This window comes from Dermacentor silvarum, chromosome 1 (assembly GCF_013339745.2).
Source record: "Dermacentor silvarum isolate Dsil-2018 chromosome 1, BIME_Dsil_1.4, whole genome shotgun sequence".
Taxonomy (NCBI): Eukaryota; Metazoa; Arthropoda; class Arachnida; order Ixodida; family Ixodidae; genus Dermacentor; species Dermacentor silvarum.
The window spans coordinates 118,568,286-118,594,824 of NC_051154.1; the positions used below are offsets into that span (position 1 = coordinate 118,568,286).

Sequence of the window (26,539 nt, forward strand, 5' to 3'; positions counted from 1 at the left end):
TCTTAATACGAGATGCTTCACATAAATTGTGCGAATGTTTTACGGTAGCTGTACCCTACGCGTTTACAATGTTTGTCCGAACTGTTATTTTTAACAGATAAGCCATTTTAGTGGTTTTTCCTCTTCATCCTGCATCACCCTTTGTTTTTAATACGAAAGTTTTTTTGAACATTTCTCTTCATTTCATATATGTGACACTAAACCTCCAAGAAGTTCAGTGGTACCATATTTTGTAATATATTAATGAAGTCAGACAAACATTTCACTTTTAACAGTGGAGCTGTTTATGCCGAGCGCAATCTGTCTGTTGTAGACAAAAAACTGCGGAGCAATGACGTCACCTCGCATTGCGTAGTAGCCGCCGACACAGATGCGCGCTCGCTTCGCCCAACACAGACACGGCTCCGCCGAGCTCCCGCCAGCTGAGCGTTACTGCGCATGCGCCGTGACGTCATCCCTGCGCGTCTGCGATCGCTGCCCAAGAAGTAACTCAATAACCCAAAAATACTTTCTTGGTGCAGCGGGATTCCAACTCGAATACCCATGTGGGTCCGAAGGCGAGCGTCATAACCACTACACCCACGCTTGCAGAACATGCATTTATGGGAACCATATGGTTGCATTGTACGGACGATTGCAACGTAACTTCCTTTGGGAGAAAGAGAAAATGAGAGCCCGAGAGAGAGAGAATATATAAACTTTCTTGGTGAGGCGGGATTTCAACCCGGGTACTCGCGGTCCGAAGGCAAGCATCATACCCACTTTGCTATACACCCACGCTTGCAGAGCTCCGCTGTTTCATCAGATTTCAGAAGTGTAGAAATGATGTTTTATTGCCTTTATAAAAATAACTTACACACAAAAGAGCTGACTGACATCAGTCAGCTGGTCCTCACTAAAAACCCAATGCAACATAACTTGCACAACATTATCGGAGTCCAATTGACTGCAGTCTCCTTGGCTGCCAACTGGTCCAAAGTCACATCAAAGTCATTGCACACTGAAGTCAAAGTGTATCCAACCAGTTGACAAATTAAAAGCAAATGCCCATTTGAGAACTTTAGGGTCCAACATGGTCTGCGTAAGAAATTGAACTCCCTGGCGGGCAAAGCGATCCCAAACAATTTGTTCACCTGGAACAATTGGTCTTGTGGGACCAGATGTGACGGTGTTAGAATCGTCGAGTACGAATTCTGTCCACAACGCCACTCCATTGCAGTGACCTTGCCTGTACAAAGGTGATAAAAACAAAAGGCCATCAGAACACACAATGCACACCCACACAAACATTTGAAATTCCTTAGAAACAGGGAAGCTCTGATAATTATAGGACTACAGTGGAATTAATGTGAATTAGTTTGATACGACCAAAATTACAAGTGAAATGGGCAGATAAGGCCCAGAAGCTCACACATGACAGCACCACCATGTGAGAAAGATGAACTGCTGCTAACAGCAGGTAGTATGAGCACAAACAGATTGGCTATCTTGCCATGTTCAGAGTGGCGCTTTCGGCACCTGAGCCCATGGAGGAGTCGCAGGCACCATCTGCACTGCTAGTGTGCACAAGCCGATGCTGCAAAGTTTGATATAGCCACATAATGGTCACGTTCAAAGTATAAAGCTTAAAATACAATCTAATCCTTTTTTTGTGGCACAGCATCCCTTCGACATAAGCAATACGAACTGGTTTTGGCACGTAAAACCCCAGAAAGAAGACTTTGATTCTGTGTTTGATATAACAAGGTTTGACTGTACGGACGTGACATTGTAAAGACAATGTCTTTCTTAGTAAGTTACCCCAACTTTTTTGTATCGGGTATGTGTTTCCAGCTTCTTTTGAGGCTGATCCCGAAGATAGTGCAGTGAAAAAAAATATATATATAGGCAGTCTGACACAATAGAATTCCATGCAGTGACTTTGCCCCATTCTCACCCCCTAGAGAGTTTCATACAATAATTACTAGAGGGTGCTAGTGTCTATGGAAGTTAAAAGTGGGGCAGTACAGCCAGCATGGGAATGATGGGTAGTACATGGCTTCAAACCGCTTCATGGCTTTGTGAACTCGTAATTTTAAACGACGTACTGTGTAATAAATGATTAAAGATTATTAAAATTGTCCGACAGCAGGATTCGAACACAGGACCTCTAGCACAGAAGCCCCATAGTGAAACCATTATGACACGGACGCATGGACCACCAAGCAGCATAGAACGCCCTTACGAGTTTCTTGCAGGTGAATTAGCGTGTTCAGACGCTTCGCGCGTTTCGCTTTGGCCACCTCGACAGGCTGAACTGCTGCAATTAGTAGCGATTGTGCAGGTTTGCAGTCTTCTGTGCCTAGAAATATATAAATTGGTCTAAAATTTAGGACAATGAAGGCTGATAAAGCATAATAAAGCCCCAAGCATGAAGATCGGACAAATCCATGTAATACCCATCATTCCCATGGTGGCTGAACGATTGCAGCGCCAGAGTTCCCTCTAGTAATTATTATAGGAAACTTTGTCACCCCCAACTCGATCAGGAAGACATAGTCTTTGATCGACGTCAACCCATGGAGGAAGGAAACCCAGGAGAGGCCCCGCCCCGGCCAGCATGGAGTGTGGCAGAAGTCACATGCTGTTTTTCGCAAAGGAGCACTGGAACAGGTACCCCAACTGTCACCTTTGCCATAGCAACCGCGCTACTGAAGCTTTCACTGCTGTTCTCGGTCTGTAAAAGTGAGATAAGATGTTTCCGCTGGTGTCTTTCTCGCAGCAACTTTCGTTCGTGAGAAAAGCTGACTTTGGAGTGTGGTGTGTAAGCTTGAAAGTTGTTTTTTGGGTCTGTTAGTGTGAGTGTCAGGCAGCAACAGATACACTCAAGCAATAACGGCACGGATCTTGTCGTCTTCTTCAACGCACCACGGAAAAACACAGGAGTGCATCTGCTTCACTAAAACTGCCACAGAAAAGTTTCGTAGGCTTTCTTTTGACGCGCGTCAGCAGCACACACTTCCAGCAGCTCGTAACAATTCAAGTTCGAAGTTTGCACCCATCTGCTCCAGCGAGCTGCAGAACCCCTGATTGGCGGCGCAAAGGGAGATGGTACACTTTCGCACTTTCGGCTTCAAAAACGTGACGTCAGGTCCTCTCCTGTTTTGTTTCTTTTTTCCATGCGTCAACCATAGGTTGAAATGACTTAACTTTAATACAGGTGCAAGACATTGGAACTCTAGAAAAGGCATCAAAACACTCCAAATAATTTATTATAATAAATTTTCTATGAACCAGTTTCTGTTTTGTTTCCTAAAAACTGCTTGTGTCATGTCAAACGCAAAACACTTGATTTTCTGGCACTCACTCCAGCTAACTTGATCGTCTGCTATGCTGCTACTAACTGAGTCGCCCGGTGTAGCTGTAGACATGAAGCAATTGGCCACCTACTGGGAGACGAAACTGAAACTAGTTCATAGAAAAAATATCGCTGTACATTATTTAGGGTTTACCTTTTCATTTTTGAGGTCTAAATCTTTCAATTAACAAGAAATAAAAGGTGCAAATGCCATGTCAGTAGACTCCTAATTGCTTTTTATCACAGAGGCACATAATTTAAAATGACTCCAAAGGATTAGAGTGATTAGACAATTATGAAAATTACTTTAATTAAAATAGTCCGACGATTGATCCTAATGCAAACAAGACTTAAGCCTATCACCCAGGGAGGTTGTAATTACTCAAGGTAATTACTACCTTGAGTCATTAAAATGTATGCCTCAGTGATAAGATGGACACAATTTTTTTTTGAACACACGGTATATCAGTCTGATTCAAGAAAAACTGCTGCTCTAGATCTGGTTTTAGTTTAGTAGAACAAATGGCACAACTATGAAAAAAAAAAAAAAAAAAAACCTTTACTAAGGTCTTCTGTTTTGCACATGTGTTAACCACTCTTGCTTTTCAATGGATCCAGTGCTCGCAACTTCACCATAGATACAGGTATTGCAGTGAAGACAATCTATTAAACAATGCAATAGCCATATTCATAGCTTCTGTGGACATCAGAATTTGCGATGACTGCCAATACAATAAGTAATTTGGACTAATTTGTTGAGGGAGCATGTTGTAATCACGGAATTCAAGTTCACCAGTACATGAAACCGTAACGATTTGTTATAAACTCTGTGCCTAGCAGCAGTTCTGAAAAATACAGACTGAAATGTGCCAAACACATCCGACAACATAAAACCTACTGTGTGTTCTCCAAGTAAAATTTATTAAATTTACATCCAATATGTGAACATCTCATCTGTGAACAAAGTTGTAAACATCAAATTTGCTCGTTTGCCGCATATCTTCTGCATTGGATTTTTTCCCCCTGTGTATAAAAGAAAAGCGGTGTGCAGGCTATTGCTTAGCCACACCAGGCAGACCCAAATAGCACCATAATTGGCCAGGCAGCAGCTGTGGCCCTCATCCTCTCCACAGATGCCACCTCAAAGAAATGCGACATGCTCTATTTATGAGTAGCACTACTGTGTTTTGTGCATGCACGAGGCCTTATTAGCTTGCAAAAAATTTAACAGCCTTTTAAGGTGGGAACCAGGGTGCAAAAAATAGCAATTTCCAGCTCAACAACTCAAGAAAGCGCAAGCAAACTTTCACATCTAGGCAGTAATAAAGCAGGAGTTTTGAGATGGGCTGGTGGGTCATCTCGGACAAAAGCAGTGTTTGGAAAATACATTCACTGTGCAAAGAAAATGAATAGCACAATGTGGTATATCACTGTAAAGGTTGTTTCCCTCCTTCATTTAGAAGCTCAAGTAATTGGATCAAGGTTGTGATAGAATGTGTGCAAATGACAATGAATTAGGTTGAAACTGACTGCACAAAAACAGAAATCACTACTAGCACAGACAGTGTTACTTGACTACGATTTGGCATCACCTTTTTTCCTGGAATTGTGGTCTTGCACCTACAAACCGTTTTTAACAGCCATTTTTTATGCATACTGTGCTCTACATAAGCTATGTTTAGGGGCCCCATGTGATGAACAAATGAAATAGTAAAGTTTTGAATGTTTTGTAATTTTTATAGTATTACATTTTTTTAGCAATGTCAGAGCTTACAAAACCATTCATTTCTATACTACATTAGGCAGACTTAGCTTTAGAGAAATTTCTTAATTTTTATCCAGGATAGAACAGTTACACCCATCTTACTAAATTTAGCTTTTCTTCATACTGAAAAATTTAATTTTTCAATTTATGGTGCAAGTGCAGTGGTCTCACTCGCAAAAAAAAAAAAAAATATATATATATATATATATATATATATATATACACAGTACAGACCACTTATAATGTAACCGCTTATAGTGCAGGACCGGATATAATACGGTCTTTTCAGACTCCCGTTAATTTTCCCATAGCACTCTTTGTATAAGCACAGTGCAGTTGCGGGAGACAAAATACCGGTTACAGTGCGGCTGCCTGGAAGTTCGGCAGTCAACCTAATGGCAAATGCTCCCCCTCAAACCACAAATACCATAATTACTCGAATCTAACACGCACTTTTTTTCTGATAAAACAGGTCCAAAAATTGCGTGCACATTAGAATTGAGTCTGACCCTAAATCTGTGTTACCATATAGCTGTCGGCATTTCAAAATGTTCGTCTCGCACGCACGTCGAGCCTAGCTACTGTAGCTTCCTCTATGTGCTGCAGTACACGTGCTTAGGCGATAGTCTAGCGTCTATTTTCACGTTCTCTGCGTCTGCTCTATCAGCATGAAGTACCGAGTTCCTCATGATGCCGCATTTAAAAGGAAAGTGATCATGTGTGCGGAGACGGACGGAAATCGGCCGGCATCACGGGCGTTCGGAGAATCTGAAACTTGCGTTCGGGACTGGCGCAAACAGAAGGAGAGGATTTTCGCCAGCAAAGTAATGCGGAACGGTTTCAGTGGACCGAAGTAGGTCGTAATCTGCGACAATCCACTTCGGCGATACGATCACCTTGGCCCTATCTTGAAAGCAATCTGCGACGGGGAAAGTCCGCTGCGCACCGTGTGTTCGCTGCTTATAGGGCACGTTGAAGCGAGAAGCGTGATAGCATGAAGCTCAATTCGCTCGCCGCGCTTCGTCACTCGAGTGTTGTGACAGTTCGTTTCCGCGGTATACGAGCGAGATGTGTTCATTTTTGCTTGTGCGCGCATGACACCGTGCTTGTTAATTTATTTAGTAAGCAAATACGGAACCTAGAGCACAGTGACAGCGACAGCAGGAGTGTCCATTATCGCGATAAAATAGTTGTTTTGGTTATAGTGCGGTACCGCTTATTTATAGTGCGGATATTCGCGACTCCGGCGACTTACGTTATAAGCGGTCTACACCGTATATATTTATAAAAAGATATAAACACCCTGAAATATAAAAACAGCTTCACAATTGCGTATATATTGGTCCCTTCTAAAGCAATATAACACAAAGGAAGACTCACTATCTCTATAATTTTGTAACAATAGGCTTTGTTAGCCACCACAGTCATTGTAAGAGTCATAACTGTAAAATTAAGCTAGAGCAATGATACTTAGTCCTGAGTACTGTGTTAATGGCAAAAAGAATGCATCCAATTTTAGTTGAAATCAGAGGCTGGGTATCTTGACCTGTGTGTCCCTTTAAACAAGAAAAAATTGTTGCAGAAAACAGTGTACTGCAAACTGATTCTGGTATCTTCAAAAACTTATATTTACATACAGGCTGTAAATTTATCATTTTAATGGGAGACATGGGGATCAACACCAGGTTCTGTATTTTTAGTCCAATTGTAATTGAAGTTGGCACCTCGAAATGTGAAACAATAGCTACAGTAAAATCTTGTTACTGCAAACGTCACATTAACGAACTTTTCAAAAATCCCCCGCTGACTTCTTATAAGTTCAGTGTAAAAATTTTTTAGTACTATGAACTTCAGAATACCGAACTTTTCAGAATAACAATAAATATTCAGTTTCTGTGTCATGTTAACAATGCCTCAGTACTACGAACTAATATGCCACAATCTGGGGATTCAGTCACGGCAGCCGAAACAGCAGGCAACAAGGCGCAGAAAGCGGACGCTGCGGCGCATAGGTTCGGAAAACCTGAGACGGGGCCTCAGGAAAAAAATGAAAATAAAAAAATACGCTAGCTCGCAGCATTGGCGCGTTGGAAAGCGGGGCGGTCGCCTCTCGAAGGGCCAATCGCCTACGATAATCACTGAACGAGTTCCGAAAAAGACTCGAAAGCAGCGCGACCATCACGTGAATTAGTGACAATAGCGGGTCATAAAGGAAACGGCTGTCACCCGCGCACGCCTTTTCCGTACCAGGATGGCAGATGACACGCCAACGCGCATTGTAATGGGTTCGGCATTGGTTTAGGACGCTCCCTTGCGCTCTACAGCGGCGCAGTGTGCCTGAAGGCCCCGTGTGGACGGGTATTCAAACTTCGCAGCTCATTACCGCAGCGGGACCAGCAAGGCGAGAAGGCGTGCATCAGGTCGGGCATTACAACAAAATACTTTCGCTCTCGACTAGCGCACTTTTATTCCGAGGCAAGGTAACAGTGCCGCTGAACAGTCAGACAAACCATTCTTTTTGAGAAGGTCCCAAAGGGGCGATTGTCATGTGCAGGACCGTTCGGACACTAGCTGAGATGATGATGCATCAGGTTTTGTGAGCGCATGCTCCACCTAGATAAGTATCGCTAGCAAGAGAGGTGCGTCTCTTCCCTGCTTCGCACTTCTTTCCGCGCCCCTCTTCCGCGCTTTCTGCGGCCGTACTAGCTACACATGCAGAGAAATGTAACCTCTGTACTCGAGGGGGGTTGCCACACGGTCACACTTTGTACTTTCCGGGCGGTGTCATTTACGCGCGCCTGCGCTTTAAAATAGTTCGGGTGTCCGCCTCAAGCGAGACAGTTGCGGTGTCCACGGCAAGGTACGTGAAAAACAAAGAACAAGAAACAGTGCTCTCTGGAGGCGACATGGAGCTTCCTTTCTATCGGTAGTTTTGTCAGTGTCAGCGGTTGTTTTGAGCGCGTCACTCTTATTACACGGTGCTTCGGTAGTGCGTGGGGCCGGCATCTATGACAAACAGCAACAGCGCGGGCCGAGAGCCAACAGCGACGATTTCGTGGATAACTGATATGATGACAACTTATGACAAACTGATGGGTTAATGGGCAGAATGGTTAATTTTGTGACTTTCACTATAACAACTTTTCAGAATAACAAACCATTTACCACGGTCCCTTGAAGTTGTATCAAGATTCCATTGTACACGAAAGATAGCACACAGCAAACTCTTCACAATGTATTTACCTATTTTCAGAACCTTATAGTATTCACACAAAGGCTGTAAATCTAATCATTACACTTTAACTAAGGGGGGGAAAAAAAGAAAATACTGGATGCTGTTTTTCAGGCATCTGCCCAACATACAGTTGGTGTTATCTTAAGCCTCTCCATACTACTACCGCTGTCAGTTAAGTAGCACCAACCTGCTCTACTCTTCTTTTTCGCTGCTTCTCCAACCGATGGTAGCAGAAGTGTTCTGCCAGCCTTTTTGCCGCCACCAATTGATCGCGCGCGTTCTAAGCGAACGTGGAAAAAACATGGAAGACCACGACGGAAGAAAGCAGCGCAGAAATTCCTAACAAAAGCGGTGGAACCGGAAGTAGGCTGAGGCGGTGGGTCCTCAATAGTTGGCGCTACTTAAAAAAGCGCAAGCTGATGGAGGGGCTTTAGTGTTACCTGCATAGAAGGTCTAACTACCACTCAAACTTGGTGCACACTAAGTGGGACCCCATTTATGTGTTTTTGGGTGTATACAATATGAACACACACTAGAGTAGTTATGCTTCAAAACTTTACTGGGTTGACGTTTAGTCAAATTCTACACACAGTCAGTGGTGAAACAGCCAAAATAATAATCGGAGCAATTGTCGGAGCAGAAATATCTTGCTTTTGGAATAGGAATTTCAAATTTGGAGCAGGTTACAGAGAGGGGGGGGGGGGGGGGGAGAACACCGTTTTGGAGCACTAAATCCCAAATTTGGAGCAGTTTCACAAAGAACGCTTACTCATAAAACGCCATAAAATTTATCCCGCATAATAAACGCACCCCCCAACTTTACATTGGATTTCTGGGGGAAAAAAAGTGCGCTCATTACGAAAGTATATACGGTAATTCACATTAGCAGCGTAGGTGAGGGCAGGTGCGCGATTGGAGACCGTTGTTGGGAGTGCGCGTTCAGTTTCGCCGTGCATGGTTGACCTAGGCTGCGCCCGGCGAAATTGAACGCGCATTCCGAACAACGATCTCGATCGCGCCCCAGCAGTGCACTGCACGCAACTTTTTCCGCCAGACACGTGGAAAATACACACGCATTTCTTCGCGAGTGGTTCCCTTTCGTTTTTTTTTTTTTCTGACGATAAGTCGCGACGTTCCGGCGGTAGTCGAAACATGCAGCGACTGTTTGACAATCTTTTGGCGTTTCGGTGGTGTACTGCGAAAATCGGCACCGTTTCATTACCCGGTTCATTACCGCGGTGCCTGTTGCCACGTGGAACCGAACCCTTGCTAGTTTTGTGCATTGCGTCGCCTACAAAGCTCACGCCGTCAGTGCACGGTCGCTTGCTGTACCGTACAAGCGAGTTTCCTGTGGAGTATTCGAACCCGCTCCGTTCCTGACCGCGTGCACGGATACGGCGAGGTCATTGTTGAGCCAACGCGGCAATGGCGAACTGCTTTCGTTACTGCAAGCAACGTGCACTCCGCATCTCCGTGAGATTTTACTGCATATACAACACGCCGCACTGCAACCAGCAGCGAAAATATTCTTCGGCGCCCACCACCAAACATGCCAACGTCTTGTCTGCGCTACTGGATCGGACTGGATTGGATGGCGTGTCAAGCTGCAAGTTACCAACGAGGCCTTCATTTCCCACTAAAACTAGCGTAACCGAGAAATTTTGTGGCTGGTCGGGCGTTTTGGCGCAGCTCAGTGCAAAAATACGAAATGGTATCGAAATGGCGCAATTGGCACAGCTGTTGCTTCCCTGCACAGTCAACCCAACAAAGTCTTCTTGAAAGTGACAACTAAAGGCCCTTCAAAAAATGTAGAGCAATATTTTGCTTGACTGGTCCCCAAAGGACAATCTCCACAATAGATTCTTACTTTTCAAAAGGCACCTCTCCATGGCATAATATGGTGTCCGTTGTGTCAGGGTCTTTTGTCATGTCAAGCTTGATAATTGTAAACTCTTGTGTCATAGCCTCGCATGGATACTCCCACAATGATTGTGGCTCCACGGTGTCATCACTGGCTGACTGGGCCTCCTGAAAAGTCAATCAATACTCCATAAGGACAGTGCTTGTGCTATCCTATGCACTCTAGCTTTGAAACCCATACTTTTCTGTATGAGCTGTTTTAGATGACAGGAAAATTGCAAATGGTTTCACCTAACAAACTTGTTTCAAACAACTTCGCACTTCATTAGTGTCCATTTCTCAGGCAATGTTGCATATATGTAAGGTCCTTCGTTTTCGGGTAAAACCTGGTAATTCCCAATTTTTGCGAGAATTGGGTCAAACCCGATTTTTCCCAAAAATTGTGCCCTGTCGGAAAGGGCAAAAAATGCAGGTAACCAAAAGCCGTGCTTTGTCTAAATGTCACTATTCTGCATTGGAAACGAGTGAGAAAATCTCACTTGACCTGGAGGTGTGCCCTTAGCACGTCCGCACAAAAAAAAAAAAAATTGTAGGTTGCGTTTCTCACTGTTGCATTCGCTTCCTGTTTTCAATCACCAATATACACACAAAGCGATGAATCGTGAGAACAGCATGCCGTACGTTCGTGAGGACAAGCCACAAAGTTGTTTGGTTCGTAATAGGTTTTACTACAGGAGCTGCCGCTGCTTTCCGCCAATCGTAACTCGTTCCATGTTGCTCGCTTCCTGTTGGATGCCAGCATGACATTGCAGTGGGCCAGGACATTAAAGTGAAATGTCAATGATATCAATGACAATCAGCTCAATCAATGTGGTTTTGGATCCCCATAGGAAAATCCAGCTCAGTCAATCATTCAGTGACTGTGTCCCTCAGATGTCTATACTGATATATATTCTTTAAAGGACGAGGTTACAATATTTTCTATAGAAAGAAGCTTGAAGAAGAGCACTGATGTGCTGGCCTACTGGTAGGACACCATCGCCTGCTACCCAAACCTAATGAATGCAGCGCTGATGCTGTCAACGGTCGCTATGAGATAACCTTTGCCCGACTAATGTATGTTGAAAGGCATGGCAGACCTGCAACGATAGCTCGGTGGATATTTCGTTAAGCTGTTGTGCACAAATTTGAAGAGTTTAATCTCGGCCCAAGCGGCCACACTCCAATGGTTGCAGAACGCAAAAACGCCTGTGTGCCATGCATTGGGGGCACATTAAAGAACCCAGGAAATCAAAATTAATCTAGAGTCCCCTACTGCGGTGTGTCTCACAATCAGATCGTGGTTTCGGCATGTAAAACCCCAGAATTTAATTTTAAAGGCCCGATAAGTATTGAAAGGACACAAATTCTCAAAATGCAAACAGTTCTACCACTGATGAACTGAGATTTGGAGCAATTTTTGGAGCAGCAAGATCTTAATTTTGGAGCAGTTTGGAGCATCCCGATACAGATTTCGGAGCACTTTGGAAGTAATATATGCCAGATGCTGGACATATCCTAAGCTATTTTAAACACTTAATATTGACAAGCGTTATTCCAGAAAGTATTTGATTGCTGTAAAACAATGTTGCTCTGCCTACATGAGTTTCCCTTTAAATGAATACAACAAACCTGTTCACACAGTGTGCTGTAATTAGTTTATTTCAAGTTTAGTGAAGCTGCTCATATGTTGCCTTTTACATCATGATTTTTTTCATTGACAGCTGACACTGTGTTATGTTTTCAGCAAGGCTCTAGCATCAGTCAGAAACACCTGGCCAGACTCAATGTCATCAATGCTTTTCTGAGCCAGGCCAGCCTTGATGAGCCCCTCGTAACGCTCAGTCATTGCTTCAGACGACACCAGGTACTTTTCAATGGTCTGTTTTTCCTCATAAAGCTGAAGCCTCTGTTCAGCAACTGGCCGATTCACAACTGGCGTCAACAGATTATTTCGACCCCAGCAATTCAAAAAAGCTCGATTACTCGGACTACTTTGAGACACCATCACTGGCCCATAAATTTAAAGTATAAGTACGACCACAATTTAGGACACCTTAAGGTACGCCATTCTATATATAATTCGGACTCCACCTGCACGACTGCGTGCTAATTTGACCACCAAATTGAGCTGAAATAGCAATATTTTGGCGTTGATACGTCGCTGGCATCACCGCAGCAAGGTGTTGGGCAATGTTGCCGACACCTCCTGGAAACGGAAACTGGAGAAGCCTATAGCTAACCTAGCACCGACCGCGCCCAAACCGTTTGGCAAGCGAACTCTGGCAAGCCATTTGGGAGTGCATTCGGGTTGGCTTCGCGCGTCATTCATCCACTTGTTAACTACCGACATGGTCGCGGCGACTTTGTTTGTTGAAGTTGTTTAATCGGCGCCGACTACGGCCTCGATGTCTCTGCCAACGAGGACAGTGACTGAAAAAAAAAAAAAAAAACACTGTCATTCGTCTATGATAGCGCGGCCGACTCCTGCGCGGCGATTTTGTAGTGATGCATTCCACTTGCTTCTATCTCGATTCTAATGCTGGGCCCCACTTACCATCCACCGTTCTCTGCCGGCTGATACCATATAACGCAGGCGGAGCGCCGCTCTTATCACTGATAAAGCGCAAGGAGCGACAGCGGAAAAGGCATCCCTACAAGATCGCGGTCCTGTTGCCAAAGGTTCAAGATGCAGTGCATGCATTAATTGTACTTTCGTCTATTTATGGCTACAGCATAACATTGGTACAGATACGGACTGACCAGATCAAAGGCAAGCGTATGTGCGCGCAGGACCGCGTTATCACTGACGAAGTGCAAGGAGCGACAGCGGAAAAGGCATCACTACAAGATCGTGGTCCTGTTGCCAAAGGTTGAAGATTCGGTGCATGCATTAATTGTACTTTCGTCTATTTATGGCTACAGCATAACATTGGCACAGATACGGACTGACCAGATCGTAGGCAAGCGTATGTGCGCGCAGGACCGCATTCACAAACTTTGGCTTTATTTTTGGACGATCCCTTTCCCGGATACTTTCACTTTGGCGACATTTCGCGCGTCTAGCACTGGACACGTCGATGGATGATAGCATTCCTGGCACACTATGAAGCATGCCGATGCTATAGTGACGCGAAATCCCGCGAAAGTGAACGTATCCCCGAAAGTGGTCAACCGAGAATAAGGTACTTTTTTAGCCACTGGCGGTATAAATACAGTTCTTTTCTGGCGAATTTGGATATTTCCGACTCCCAATTATTTGGACTTTTAGACGGTCCCCATCGAGCCCTAATTATCGGTCGCCGACGTATAGATAATGTGAAGTTCGATTTATGAAACCGCTTTAGTCATGCGGGTTCAGAGTATGCACGTCTGTGGGCCACTGCGGCCACACACGTAATGCGCAGTCGCCAATTTTGGCGCAATTCGGCGCAGGAAATCTCGTATGGCGCAATCTGGCGCATTTGGCACAGAAGTGGGAGCACTGTGTTTGTCACATGACTTTTAAGCAGCTCTCCTTGTCATTATAGCTTCCCGCAAATAATTACGCTTGTTTAAGTGAAACGTTTTTGTTCAAAAGCAGAGCTGAATTAATCGTTTACCGGGAAATTCCGAACTTTGTCCTGCCAACAACAAAAACCCCGATTTCTCCCCACCCCGAGTTCACCCACCCTGAATTTAAAAAAAAATATATAAAACCAGAAAATGAAGGACCCCATGTATAGACTTTCTGAACACGATTTACAAGCTCGCGCATTTCCTTCATACAATTTTTTCCTCCCACCAGTGCAGCATGGATTCCAAGATTTGAATTTGTGATGCGTAATTACTTTCATTTCCAGTTTCTCGCAGATTGTATTTTCAAGGCTTTCAAAAGACTTTCACAAGATTAAGCGCTCTACTTTTTTTTTTCTGGGGTTTTACGTGCAAAAACCAGTTCTGATTATGAGGCACGCTGTAGTGGAGGGCTCCGGATTAATTTTGAGCACCTGGGGTACTTTAACGTGCAGTACAACGCAAGCACATGGGCATTTTTGCATTTCGCCTCCATCGAAATGCGGCCGCCGCGACCGGGATTCGATCCCGCTACCTCGTGCTTAAGTGCTCTGCTTTACTAACTTCAATCTGAATTTTGATGATAGATTAATAATACGGATGGATTGGCACATTTTCTTTTGAACCAAACTCATTCAGTTTATTTTTACTACCACCAACTCGCCTCCAGCTGCTGCTGATGGCTCAGGTGAGCATTAAAGTATATACGAATGATTAAGTAATTCAAAACTGGAGCATGCAGTCGTAGTTTTGACCTTGTATCTTTTTTTTTGTCAAACCATAGCTCCAGAAATAATCAAAAATAACTCTTTGCACTTTATTTTGATCTAATTATTAGGGGTGTTCGAACATTGAAACTTTAGAATATATTTATAATAATATTTCCTATTCGATTTGATTTGCACCGGACTTCTACTATTCGAAGTATTCGAAGTTCCGTAAAATATAACAGTTTCCTTAACAAAAAATCGAATCGCGGCGCTTCTAAATGACTCGCGCAAACCGAATTAACCTCGTGAACTTCAACCTATTATAAAGATTAACGGCCGCCACTGCGCCCTGACGCTATTTCAGACAAGGTGAGAGCTCGATCAGTGCCCATAGACTAGAAAGATTGCAGCGTAAAAGTGTGAAGCGCTGCATCTGCATATACTGCAATTAATTGAATGTAACATGTACCCAATTTTAAAGAGTTCAACATAAAAATGCAGCTGAACATATGTTGAGCAGCTTGCTTTCCTCCATGACAACATTCAGTGATTCAACTTGTAGCCATCCATTCTGCTGAACAGTCGTATTGGACTGTTGTTTTTTCTAGGAACTATGTGGGAGTACAGTAGTTGAGTAATAAATTCAATTTCGTGGCTGTTTTCTGCAGTACATTTTTTCGGTAAGTTAAATAGGAAGTATTCGAAAAATATTTTATTCGATTTGCACTCAAACTTTAATATTTGAATTTGATTGGCACCTGCTGCATCCCGAATCGGCAGGGCGCATTCTTTGATTGTTTCCCATCGAGGCAGGCCCTTTCATGAGCGTCGCCCAGCTAGCGACAGTGCCAGACACCGACGAGACGGGCAAACAAGCGCCCCAACTAGGCAGTGCGCATTCTTTAGGTGCTTCCCCCCCGATGCCACCCCCTTCATCAGCAGCCGCCTACTTGGCGACGCAAGTAGGCGACTCGGCGCGACACCGGCTGGGACGTGATGACAAAGAAGCTCACGAAGCTTGCCCCCCTTCGTTAGACGCGGGGATTAGTGCAAAGGCCATTCTCCCAACCCGGGCAAGATGACCGTCGGAGAGCAAGAAACAGGTCACCGACTTTTGTGGAAGGAGTGTCAACCCCCTGTTTCCGGATTGCCTGGTCCGTGCTTCGAAGGTGCAACATTGGAGGCGGAGTTCAGCGAACAAGACGTCTGATTGGCCGCATCAAGGTCATCTGATTCCCTAGTCGGGTCAACTAGGGAAGACCGATGTTTTATAAGGGGACACCTTGCGTGCAATGGTGTGTCCTGACGTGTTCTGATATGAACTCGGACATGTAGTGAGCTGAGACTTTCAAAGTGCTCCCCCATGGAGTGGGCTTCGATATTTGGAGCCACTGTAAATATGTAAAATAAACCCTTTTTTTCTCTCGCTCTTACTCCCAGACGTACTCATCCCTTTGGCTGAAGGATCACCGGCCTAAACGCTACCCGAGTCTCAACAAACTGGCAGCAGCGGCGGAATAATCTCCGACCCACAACAACGGATGGCAGCGCTGAGATGAAACGCCAACACGTTCATAACACACCCAAAATATTGCTATTCGCACAGCACTACTAATTATAACTAGGGGTGTGAGAATACCAAATAGTAGATTTCAAATCGAATATTGAATACCAGAAAATCATAAAATGAACAATGAGAAAGGAGAGGCCAGGTTGTCCGGCGATATAAAGCTTCACAAGAAGAGTAAATGCCTCAGAGTTCTCATGTGCCGCACACACCTAAACGCCTTCATCAACCTGATCGCTTGAGAATTATACAGGGAGTCGTGTTCTACATTTTCATTTATGTTGCTTTACTAAATCTCCTAATGCTTTTGCAATGCTTGTCTCTTGTTGCTGGAACACGCTCTTATGTTTCCAACTTTTGTGCTCAAAACACAGTGCTGCACATGCTCAGGAAGCTAATCACATCATGTAGCAGCTATCAGTAACTTAGGTGCATGTGAATCAAGATGTATAATACGCTATAGTACGAGATATATAATTTTGATCAGCTGGGGCTTTTTAACAAGCACTCAAATCTACTACACGAGCATTCTCGCATTTTGCTGAGATGTTTTCGTCAACCTAAATTATGTTTAATTCCACTTAAGTTTACAAAACGTTGAAAGGTTAATGGTTAATGCCCGAGGACTTGCGGTGTGTGCATAAAACAGACAAGAAAGAAAGAAATGAATAGATTATTTTAAATTCCCCACAGCACTGCCACCAACTCCACAGAACTAATCGATTTCTCAGACTGATCGGCGTGCACGCAATGTCAAAAATATTGCAACCATGGACCAAACTGCCGCCAATGAGCAAAGGGCGCTTGACTGGACTGGCATTGTTACATTCTCATAGGAACATTGCAATGACAAGACAAAAGGAATTCAGTGGCATTCTACTATTCAGGGCATTCTACCATTTATAAGTAGAATTTAGTGTGAGAATAGGGCTAAGATGTCACGGCAAGCGAGAAACTGTCAAGCACAGTAGATGCTAATAAAAGGGCTATGACAGCAGTGCCCCTTATCACATATACCTCATATAAGGACAGAAAGCCAGAACATTGAGCGCTCTCGGAAGTGGATTCGTAAACAAGAACAAGTAATAATATTTTTAAAAATCAGAACGCTGACCAAAATGGTGGCTTCTGTGTGGAAGCCAAAATGTCAACCCTTTTGAATACACCACTTTGGTCGGCATTCTGTTTTCTCCGTTTTTAAGTTCCGTTGGATTCGAAGAGCCAAATGGCCACTGCGAATAGATCAGTCGACTCAGCACCAAGCCGTAACTTTGGCAGCCAGACGAAACAGCACAGGTTAGGCCTAACTGCCAGGGCAGTGTGGACGTGATGAAAATTAGTTGCTGGCCAGTGTGGCTGGGTGTGGCAGACTGCCGCGAGAAGTTTCCTATTATGATGACATTGTTAAGTGGGAAGACGGAGACGAAAAGCTATATACAAGTATATTTACAAGCAAATACGCCGCACTTGGCCAAGAGGCAACAGCCCGCACTAGCCTCTAATTGTTGTCTTCACACTGCTCGCCTCTTCATCGCTAATACTGTTCCATGGCACTACCCCCAGCAGCAAAAGCGCTGTCCCGGAGCGATTAAAGGCTGGACTCGGAAGCAGTGTAGTAGGCCTTGAGCCTACTGACGTGCACGACATCACTAGATGCCAGAGAAGACGGCAAGGTCGAAATGTCAGGAGCAATTTCGTACGTCACAGGCGTCACCTGGCACAGCACGCGGTAGGGCCCTGTGTATCGCTAAAGGAGCTTCTCATAAAGTCTGACGTGACGAGAGGGCGACCACAGGAGCACGAGCGCCCCAGGCGAAAACTGTACATCACGGTGGCGGGCTTTGTACTGATGCTGCTGAGTGGTTTGCGAGGCAGTCAGTCGAGTACGGGCAAACTGGGCAAACTGGCGTGCATGGTCGGCGAGGGCGATGTGCGCATACTCGCCTGTTGAGATCGCAGCAGGTGGAAGTGCCATATTAAGGGGCAAGGTCGGTTCGCGACCGTACAGTAGATAAAATGGAGAAAATCCATTTGCACATGTGACGTAAGGAATGGCAATGTCCCAGTCGTGGTAGTTCTTGGAAACCTACTTGGACAGCATATCGGTAAGAGTACGGTTTAACCGCTCCTTCAGGTTATTGGTTTGAGGATGGAATGAGGTAGTCAGCTTGTGTTGAGTGGAGCAGGAACGCATAATGTCGGCGATAACTTTCGAGAGGAAGTTAGGACTACAGTCAGTAAGCTGCTGTTTGGGGTGCCATGAAGCAAGATAATGTCACGCAAGAGAAAGTCTGCGACGTCAGTGGCGAAACTGGTAGGGAGAGCCCGCGTGATAGCGTATCGGGTGGCATAATCAGTTGTGACGGCTACCCATTTGTTCCCAGAGGATGACGTGGGAAAGGAGCCGAGGAGGTCTAATCTAACACGAAAGAACAGTTCCACAGGGACGGTGATCGGCTGTTGATGACCTGCAGATAGCACCATGAGGCGCTTTCCGATGCTGGCAGGGATCAAAGGCAGCAACATAGCATTGGATGGAGCGAGCGAGACCGGGCCAGTAGAAGCGGCGGCGGACGTGGTCGTACATGCGTGTTACCCCAAGATGTCCTGCAGTAGGCGCGTCATGCATTTCAAAGAGCACAGTCCATCGTAGATGTTTTGGCACGAAAGAAGAAGATCAGATCCATCAGTGAGGAAGTTCCTTCAGTACAGAATGCCGCCCTGGAGGACATATCGGCGAACGGAGGCGTCTGTAGGTGTAGAGCGCCAACGCTCGATGAGTGCTTGCAGCGATAGGTCCCGGTACTGCTCATCGGCGATGTTAGTGAAGGCAGACACAGAAATAATGCCGTTGGCGGTACTACTGTCGGCGTTGTCACGCACGTCTACCGGGTAGCGAGACAGGCAGTCAGCGTCCTTGCGTACTCGGTCATATTTGTAGGTGACAGAATACAAATATTCCTGGAGGCGTAAGGCCCAGCAACCAAGTCTTCCTGCAGGGTCTTTCAGTGGGCATAACCAGCAAAGCGCATGATGGTCTGTGACAACGGAAAAGGGTCGGCCATATAAGTATGGGCGGAACTTCGCAACTGCCCAAACTAGGGCCAGACACTCACGCTCAGCGATGGAATAGTTGCGCTAAGAGGGTGAAAGGAGCCTGCTGGTGTAAGCGATAACACGGTTGTTGCAGCGCTGGCATTGTGCCAGTACTGCGCCAATTCCGTGGCCGCTGGCATCAGTACAGACGTCAGTAGGCGCAGGATTGAAATAGGCCAGAACAGGGAGGCGTTGTGAGAAGTTCGACTAGATGCGAGAACGCAGAGGCCTCGTTATCGCCCCACTGGAAAGGGGCGTCTTTTTTCAAAAGCTCGGTTAGTGGTCGTGCTATGGCCGTGAAAATTTTCACGAAAAGGCGGAAATAGGAACAAAGGCGGATGAAGCTGCCACACATCCTTCACACACTTCGGAACAGGGAAGTGAGTATCAGCATGGAGGTGCTTGAGGTGCGGAGCAAGCGTTGGGGAGAATACTATAACGTCGTCCAAGTAGCACAGGCACGTGGACCATTTGAAACCGTGAAGAAGGGAGTCCATCATGCGCTCAAAAGTGGCAGGAGCGTTACATAGACCGAACGGCATCACTTTGAATTGATAAAGACTGTTCGGTGTTACAAAAGCAGTCTTCTTGCGGTCTAGATTGTCCACGGCAATCTGCCAGTAGCTGGAGCGAAGGTCAATAGAGGAGAAATAGCGAGCACCGTGGAGGCAGTCAAGGGCGTCATCAATCCGAGGTAGGGGATACACGTCCTTTTTGGTAACCCTATTAGGGTACCGATAATCCACGCAAAAGCGCCATGAGCCATCCTTTTTTTACCAGTATGGCAAGGTCGAACTGACAGGAGCAATTTCGTACGTCACAGGCGTCACCTGGCAAAAAAGTGGCAGGAGCGTTACATAGACCGAACGGCATCACTTCGAATTGATAAAGACCGTTGGGTGTTACAAAAGGAGTCTTCTCGAGGTCTAGATCGTCCACAGCAATCTGCCAGTAGCTGGAGCGAAGGTCAATAGAGGAGAAATAGCGAGCACCGTGGAGGCAGTCAAGGGCGTCATCAATCCGAGGTAGGGGATACACATCCTTTTTGGTAACCCTATTAGGGTACCGATAATCCACGCAAAAGCGCCATGAGCCATCCTTTTTTTACCAGTATGGCAAGGTCGAACTGACAGGAGCAATTTCGTACGTCACAGGCGTCACCTGGCAAAAAAAGTGGCAGGAGCGTTACATAGACCGAACGGCATCACTTCGAATTGATAAAGACCGTTGGGTGTTACAAAAGGAGTCTTCTCGAGGTCTAGATCGTCCACAGCAATCTGCCAGTAGCTGGAGCGAAGGTCAATAGAGGAGAAATAGCGTGCACCGTGGAGGCAGTCAAGGGCGTCATCAATCCGAGGTAGGGGATACACGTCCTTTTTGGTAACCCTATTAGGGTACCGATAATCCACGCAAAAGCGCCATGAGCCATCCTTTTTTTACCAGTATGGCAAGGTCGAACTGACAGGAGCAATTTCGTACGTCACAGGCGTCACCTGGCAAAAAAAAATGTGGCAGGAGCGTTACATAGACCGAACTGCATCACTTCGGATTGATAAAGACCGTTGGGTGTTACAAAAGGAGTCTTCTCGAGGTCTAGATCGTCCACAGCAATCTGCCAGTAGCTGGAGCGAAGGTCAATAGAGGAGAAATAGCGTGCACCGTGGAGGCAGTCAAGGGCGTCATCAATCCGAGGTAGGGGATACACGTCCTTTTTGGTAACCCTATTAGGGTACCGATAATCCACGCAAAAGCGCCATGAGCCATCCTTTTTTTACCAGTATGGCAAGGTCGAACTGACAGGAGCAATTTCGTACGTCACAGGCGTCACCTGGCAAAAAAAGTGGCAGGAGCATTACATAGACCGAACGGCATCACTTCGAATTGATAAAGACCGTTGGGTGTTACAAAAGGAGTCTTCTCGAGGTCTAGATCGTCCACAGCAATCTGCCAGTAGCTGGAGCGAAGGTCAATAGAGGAGAAATAGCGTGCACCGTGGAGGCAGTCAAGGGCGTCATCAATCCGAGGTAGGGGATACACGTCCTTTTTGGTAACCCTATTAGGGTACCGATAATCCACGCAAAAGCGCCATGAGCCATCCTTTTTTTACCAGTATGGCAAGGTCGAACTGACAGGAGCAATTTCGTACGTCACAGGCGTCACCTGGCAAAAAAAGTGGCAGGAGCATTACATAGACCGAACGGCATCACTTCGAATTGATAAAGACCGTTGGGTGTTACAAAAGGAGTCTTCTCGAGGTCTAGATCGTCCACAGCAATCTGCCAGTAGCTGGAGCGAAGGTCAATAGAGGAGAAATAGCGTGCACCGTGGAGGCAGTCAAGGGCGTCATCAATCCGAGGTAGGGGATACACGTCCTTTTTAGTAACCCTATTAGGGTACCGATAATCCATCCTTTTTTTACCAGTATGGCAAGTTCGAACTGACAGGAGCAATTTCGTACGTCACAGGCGTCACCTGGCAAAAAAAGTGGCAGGAGCATTACATAGACCGAACGGCATCACTTCGAATTGATAAAGACCGTTGGGTGTTACAAAAGGAGTCTTCTCGAGGTCTAGATCGTCCACAGCAATCTGCCAGTAGCTGGAGCGAAGGTCAATAGAGGAGAAATAGCGTGCACCGTGGAGGCAGTCAAGGGCGTCATCAATCCAAGGTAGGGGATACAAGTCCTTTTGGGTAACCCTATTAGGGTACCGATAATCCACGCAAAAGCGCCATGAGCCATCCTTTTTTTACCAGTATGGCAAGGTCGAACTGACAGGAGCAATTTCGTACGTCACAGGCGTCACCTGGCAAAAAAAGTGGCAGGAGCGTTACATAGACCGAACGGCATCACTTCGAATTGATAAAGACCGTTGGGTGTTACAAAAGGAGTCTTCTCGAGGTCTAGATCGTCCACAGCAATCTGCCAGTAGCTGGAGCGAAGGTCAATAGAGGAGAAATAGCGTGCACCGTGGAGGCAGTCAAGGGCGTCATCAATCCGAGGTAGGGGATACACGTCCTTTTGGGTAACCCTATTAAGGTACCGAGATAATCCACGCAAAAGCGCCATGAGCCATCCTTTTTTTACCAGTACAACAGGTGATGCCCATGAACTACACGACGGTTTAATAATGTTCTTGTTAAGCATTTTGCAAACTTCTGTGTGAATAACTTGACGCTCTGCCGATGACACTCGATACGGGTGGCCATGAATAGGAGGGACAACGCCGGTATTAATGCGATGTTTAACAGCTGTAGTTTGGGCCAAGGGACCATCGTTAAAGTAAAAAATATCGTGGTAAAAAAACAGAACACGGTAGAGCTAACGAGCGTGCTCGAACGGCATGTCGGGCACAATCATTTTCTATAAGTCTGAAATGGTACAGGAGGATCGGCTGAATTGTCGTCAACTGCAATAGATGCTAATGAGTAATCCTCAAATGAGCAAAGATGGGCCAGAGACATCCCATCCCGCATGGCAGCACTTGTGTCGTCAAGCCAAAATTGACCACTGGCAGGCAGACGCAATTTGCCGTAATAGATAAAACTCTATGAGGTACTGGGATCCCGTGTGTAAGGAGGACGTCTTGCATGGGAGCCGCAATGTAGTGACCGTCAGGCACTGGTTGGAATGACACTAATTCAACGTAAGTCAGTGCCGAAGGTGGCAAACGAACAAAGTCGATGGAACTGAGGCGACTGGGGTGTAATTCAGCGGGATCCAGAACAGGCAGGTCAAGTGGAGAGTACTGCCGGAACAGTCGATGAGAGCAGAATGCGCGGAGAGGAAGTCCAAGCCGAGGATGATGTCGAGGGGACAGTGGGCGATGACTGAATAGCACGATAGTGGAGTGATTTGCGAAGGAGACGCGGTCGGCACACAAACCAATTACGGGGGCTGTTCCGCCATCGGCGACACAGACAACAGGCGTCGTGGCGGGTGTGATTATTTTCTTCAGCCGGTTAAGAAGGTCAGCGCTCATTATCGATAAATGCACCCCAGTGTCTACAAGCGAAGACACAGAAACACCATCGACTTGCACGTCAAGAAGGTTCAGATGAGTGGGCAATGTTAGTAGAGGATTTGGTGGCGTAGGGAGCAATGCAGCGTCACTTCGAGGCGCTGCATCGTCAAGTTTTCCGACTGGGAGTGGCGTCCGAAGGAAGTCGACAAATAGGAGAGATGGGGCTGGGGAAAGCGAGATTGCCGTCGTTGGGGCGAAGGCGAATGAGAATAGGGGTCCGAAGGGAGTCGGCAAATAGGAGAGATGGGGCTGGGGAAAGCGAGATTGCCATCGTTGGGGCGGATGCGAACGAGAATAGGGGTGGTTCAGTGCAGGAGAATCAGTGGCATTATCAGAGCGCGCGGCATAGGGACGAGAAGGGCCACCTGGGCGAGAGTAGGCAGTATAAGTAGATCCGGTTGGGGAACTCCAGCGACTGCGACAGTGGCGAGAAATGTGCCCGATTTGATAGCAGTGAAAACAAATGGGCTTGTCGTCAGCAGTGCGCCATACAGATGGGTTGCGGAAACGTGGTGGGTAATAAGATGTGGGACGGGGCGGAAAAGAAGAAGCCGGGTGGTTATCAAGGCGATGGGCCGAGCAGAAGGTGTGAAGACCCATGTTTGCGAACTCCTGGCGGACAACTGCCTGGATCAGGGAAACCGTGACTGCAGGTGCACTAGATGAGCTGAAGTCGAAGGCAGCCGGATAGGCGGCTTCGATCTCACGCCGGACGATCCTGGTAACATCGCCAGTATTGTTGGGACGAGGAGCGTCGGCACAGGAAGATGTCACTGGGGTGTTGGGCAGACGGGCAAATTGCTGGTCGATATGTTGGCTTTTAGAGAGTTCCAGGCGGCGGCACTCTTTTATAACTGCATCCACCGTCGTCACTTTGTTGAAAATGAGCAAGCTGAAGGCATCATCAGCAATGCCGTTGAGGATGTGGGAAACCTTGTCTGGCTCAGTCATGTGCGCGTCAACTTTGCGGCACAGAGCCAAGACGTCCTGAATGTAAGTGACGTAGGGTTCTGTTGACATCTGCACACGGCCTGATAATGCCTTCTGCGTGGCAAGTTAGTGACCGTAGGGGTTGCCGAACAAGTCTCTGAGCTTTTGCTAAAACGAATCCCAACTGGTGAGCTCATCTTTGTGTGTCTGAAACCAAACTCGAGGTGTGCCACTGAGGTAAAAGACTACGTTGGCAAGCATGATAGTAGGGTCCCACCCGTTATTGCGGCTGACGTGTACGTACAGACCCAGTCCTCGACGTCTTCCCTATTTTTGCCCGAGAATATGCCAGGATCACGGGGAGCGGGGAGAGCGATGTAGGTCGTCGAAGTGGCAGCAGGTGTCATAGCCCTCTGAGTCGAGCTGTCATCGCCGGGAGCCATGACGGAAGGCTCGACGTACCGTCCACTGCGAAGCTCCGGGATGAGGTACAGGGCACACCACCTCCACCAGTTAAGTTACGTAGGAAGACAGACAAAAACAGGGTTCGTACACAATATTTGGCTGCAAATTCAAGGACATTTCAAGGATTTCAAGGATGCAAAAAGGCAAAATTCAACGAGTGTTAGCGTAATTTTATTTCCTCACATGACTTAGGAAAGGAGCCCTATTTTCGCATTAATTTCTCTTTCAAGAGCTGTTATCTCCGCTTCTTTTTCTTTGGCTGTTCGACGGAAACTGTTTGCCTTGACAAGATAAGTCAGGTCGTTTTTTGCTTCGGCGTCTTCCGAAAAGCGATCCGCTGACTCCTGCAAGCACTTCAGAGTTTTTTGGAGCTTTGTCTTCTTCTCTTGCATGCTCTGTAGCTCTAGCTCGAGTGCTTTTCTCTTCAAGGTTACCTGTTGAGCTACAGCTTGCTTCTTCTGTTCGTCCATGTATAGCGCATACCTATGCCTGGCTTGGCGCACTGATGACTTCAGTTCTTTCGACAGTGGAACGTTAAGCAGCCCACAGTGGTTTTTCACGGCCTCGCAGATGACTCGTTGTGAGATATACGAGAGCTCTGCCGTATTTTCGACCGCGATCTGCTTGTTTACACTGAAACCTCTTTCTACTGAAGCCTGCCCATGGCTAAGCAAGAGAAGGACCTTCAGTACTTCCCATAACATCGAGAACGCCGGGTCATGCTTCAAAAGGCGCACGAAGAGGACGTCAAGGCGTTCATGGTCTCTTTCATAATTTTGCAGTTCATGCCACTTTTCTTGGCAGAAGTGAATGTACTGTGCACACACAATATCTCTCTTGTGCTCAGAAAGAAGCTTACTGTCAATTAAACAGTTAAGAACAACTTTCAGCTTCCCAAGGCACATTTCTGTCTTCGCCATCTCTCTGGGGTCGAAACATGACAACCCTCGAACCAGAGGGTACCTAAGAGGACTTCTCTCCATGATTTTCAGGATCATGTTCACAATGAACTTACGACACTCGCCCCTAAATTCAAAAACACACTTGGTACTCGCTTTTCCGCTTTTTAAGATCTTCTCAGCCACACGTCCAACGTCCACCTTCTCAAGTGACGTGTAATTGGCAGTATCATGAACATCAATTCGCAGCAGTTTCGTGATGCTCGTGGCTTCTGTCAATACCGAGCGCTTCACGAACCTTGCAAGGAGGCTCCTTAAGACAGTTTCAAGCTCTTTTGCTAAAAAAAATTTCTTTGGAGAATCACTCTGAAAAACAGTCAAAAAAGGCTGCACAACCATTGCAACGGTTAGGGAAAAGTTTAGTTTCACAAGTGCAAGCTGGTCCTTTAGAAAAGCACTGACGTTCTCATACGCTCTACATTTCGGCAAGGGTAGCCTATGGTCGCTCACTGCTTCGGTGTAGTGCCTCAAATGCTCCCACATAGCCAGGGCTCTCTCCAGTACGGGCACATTCTCGATCCAACGGTGGGGTACGAAAGGAAGTGGAAACAGCCTGCTCCCTGTTTCTTCAACAAAATCTTGACAGCGGGCCGGTGCATCATGGAAGAGTGAGAATAAGCTCGACAGAAAGGTGTCAACTGGCCAGCTTGTCGCATGCATTCCTGCTTTGTAAGCATTATGCACTGTGTGCAAGCCACATGAACCAATATCCAAGCACTGAACTTGAAAGTCATTCTTCATGTGCTGCTGCAACTTGTTGAAAAGACTCCAGTTGACATTCAGGCCGTCCATCGAGAGCTGCACAATCCTGCTAAGGGGAAAGGACGTGAGTGTTTCCGTCAAGTTCTGCATAAGGTCGTCCGCTGTGCTGTGACCCATGAATGTCGAAGTCAGATATCTGGTTGTCACCTCACAGTTATTCCACAATATGACGTGAACATCAAGTTGTTTTCTTTGCAGGTATTCATTCAAGGTTTTGTCAAAAAGCACAACAAAATT

The 26,539-nt window shown here is 46.2% G+C and overlaps 1 protein-coding gene across 1 annotated transcript in view; it reads right to left on the reverse strand.

Annotated features, from left to right (window-relative positions):
* Positions 1 to 792: 792 nt before the first annotated feature.
* LOC119435907 (protein arginine N-methyltransferase 7) overlaps positions 793 to 26,539 on the reverse strand; it is a 111,464-nt gene continuing 85,717 nt past the window's right edge. Inside the window, exons 13-14 of the mRNA XM_037702603.2 lie at positions 10,205 to 10,365; positions 793 to 1,228 (exon numbers count right to left, since the gene is read on the reverse strand). Coding sequence (XP_037558531.1) covers positions 991 to 1,228; positions 10,205 to 10,365 — 399 coding nt within the window. The 3' untranslated portion in view covers positions 793 to 990. The remainder of the gene's footprint in view (positions 1,229 to 10,204; positions 10,366 to 26,539) is intronic.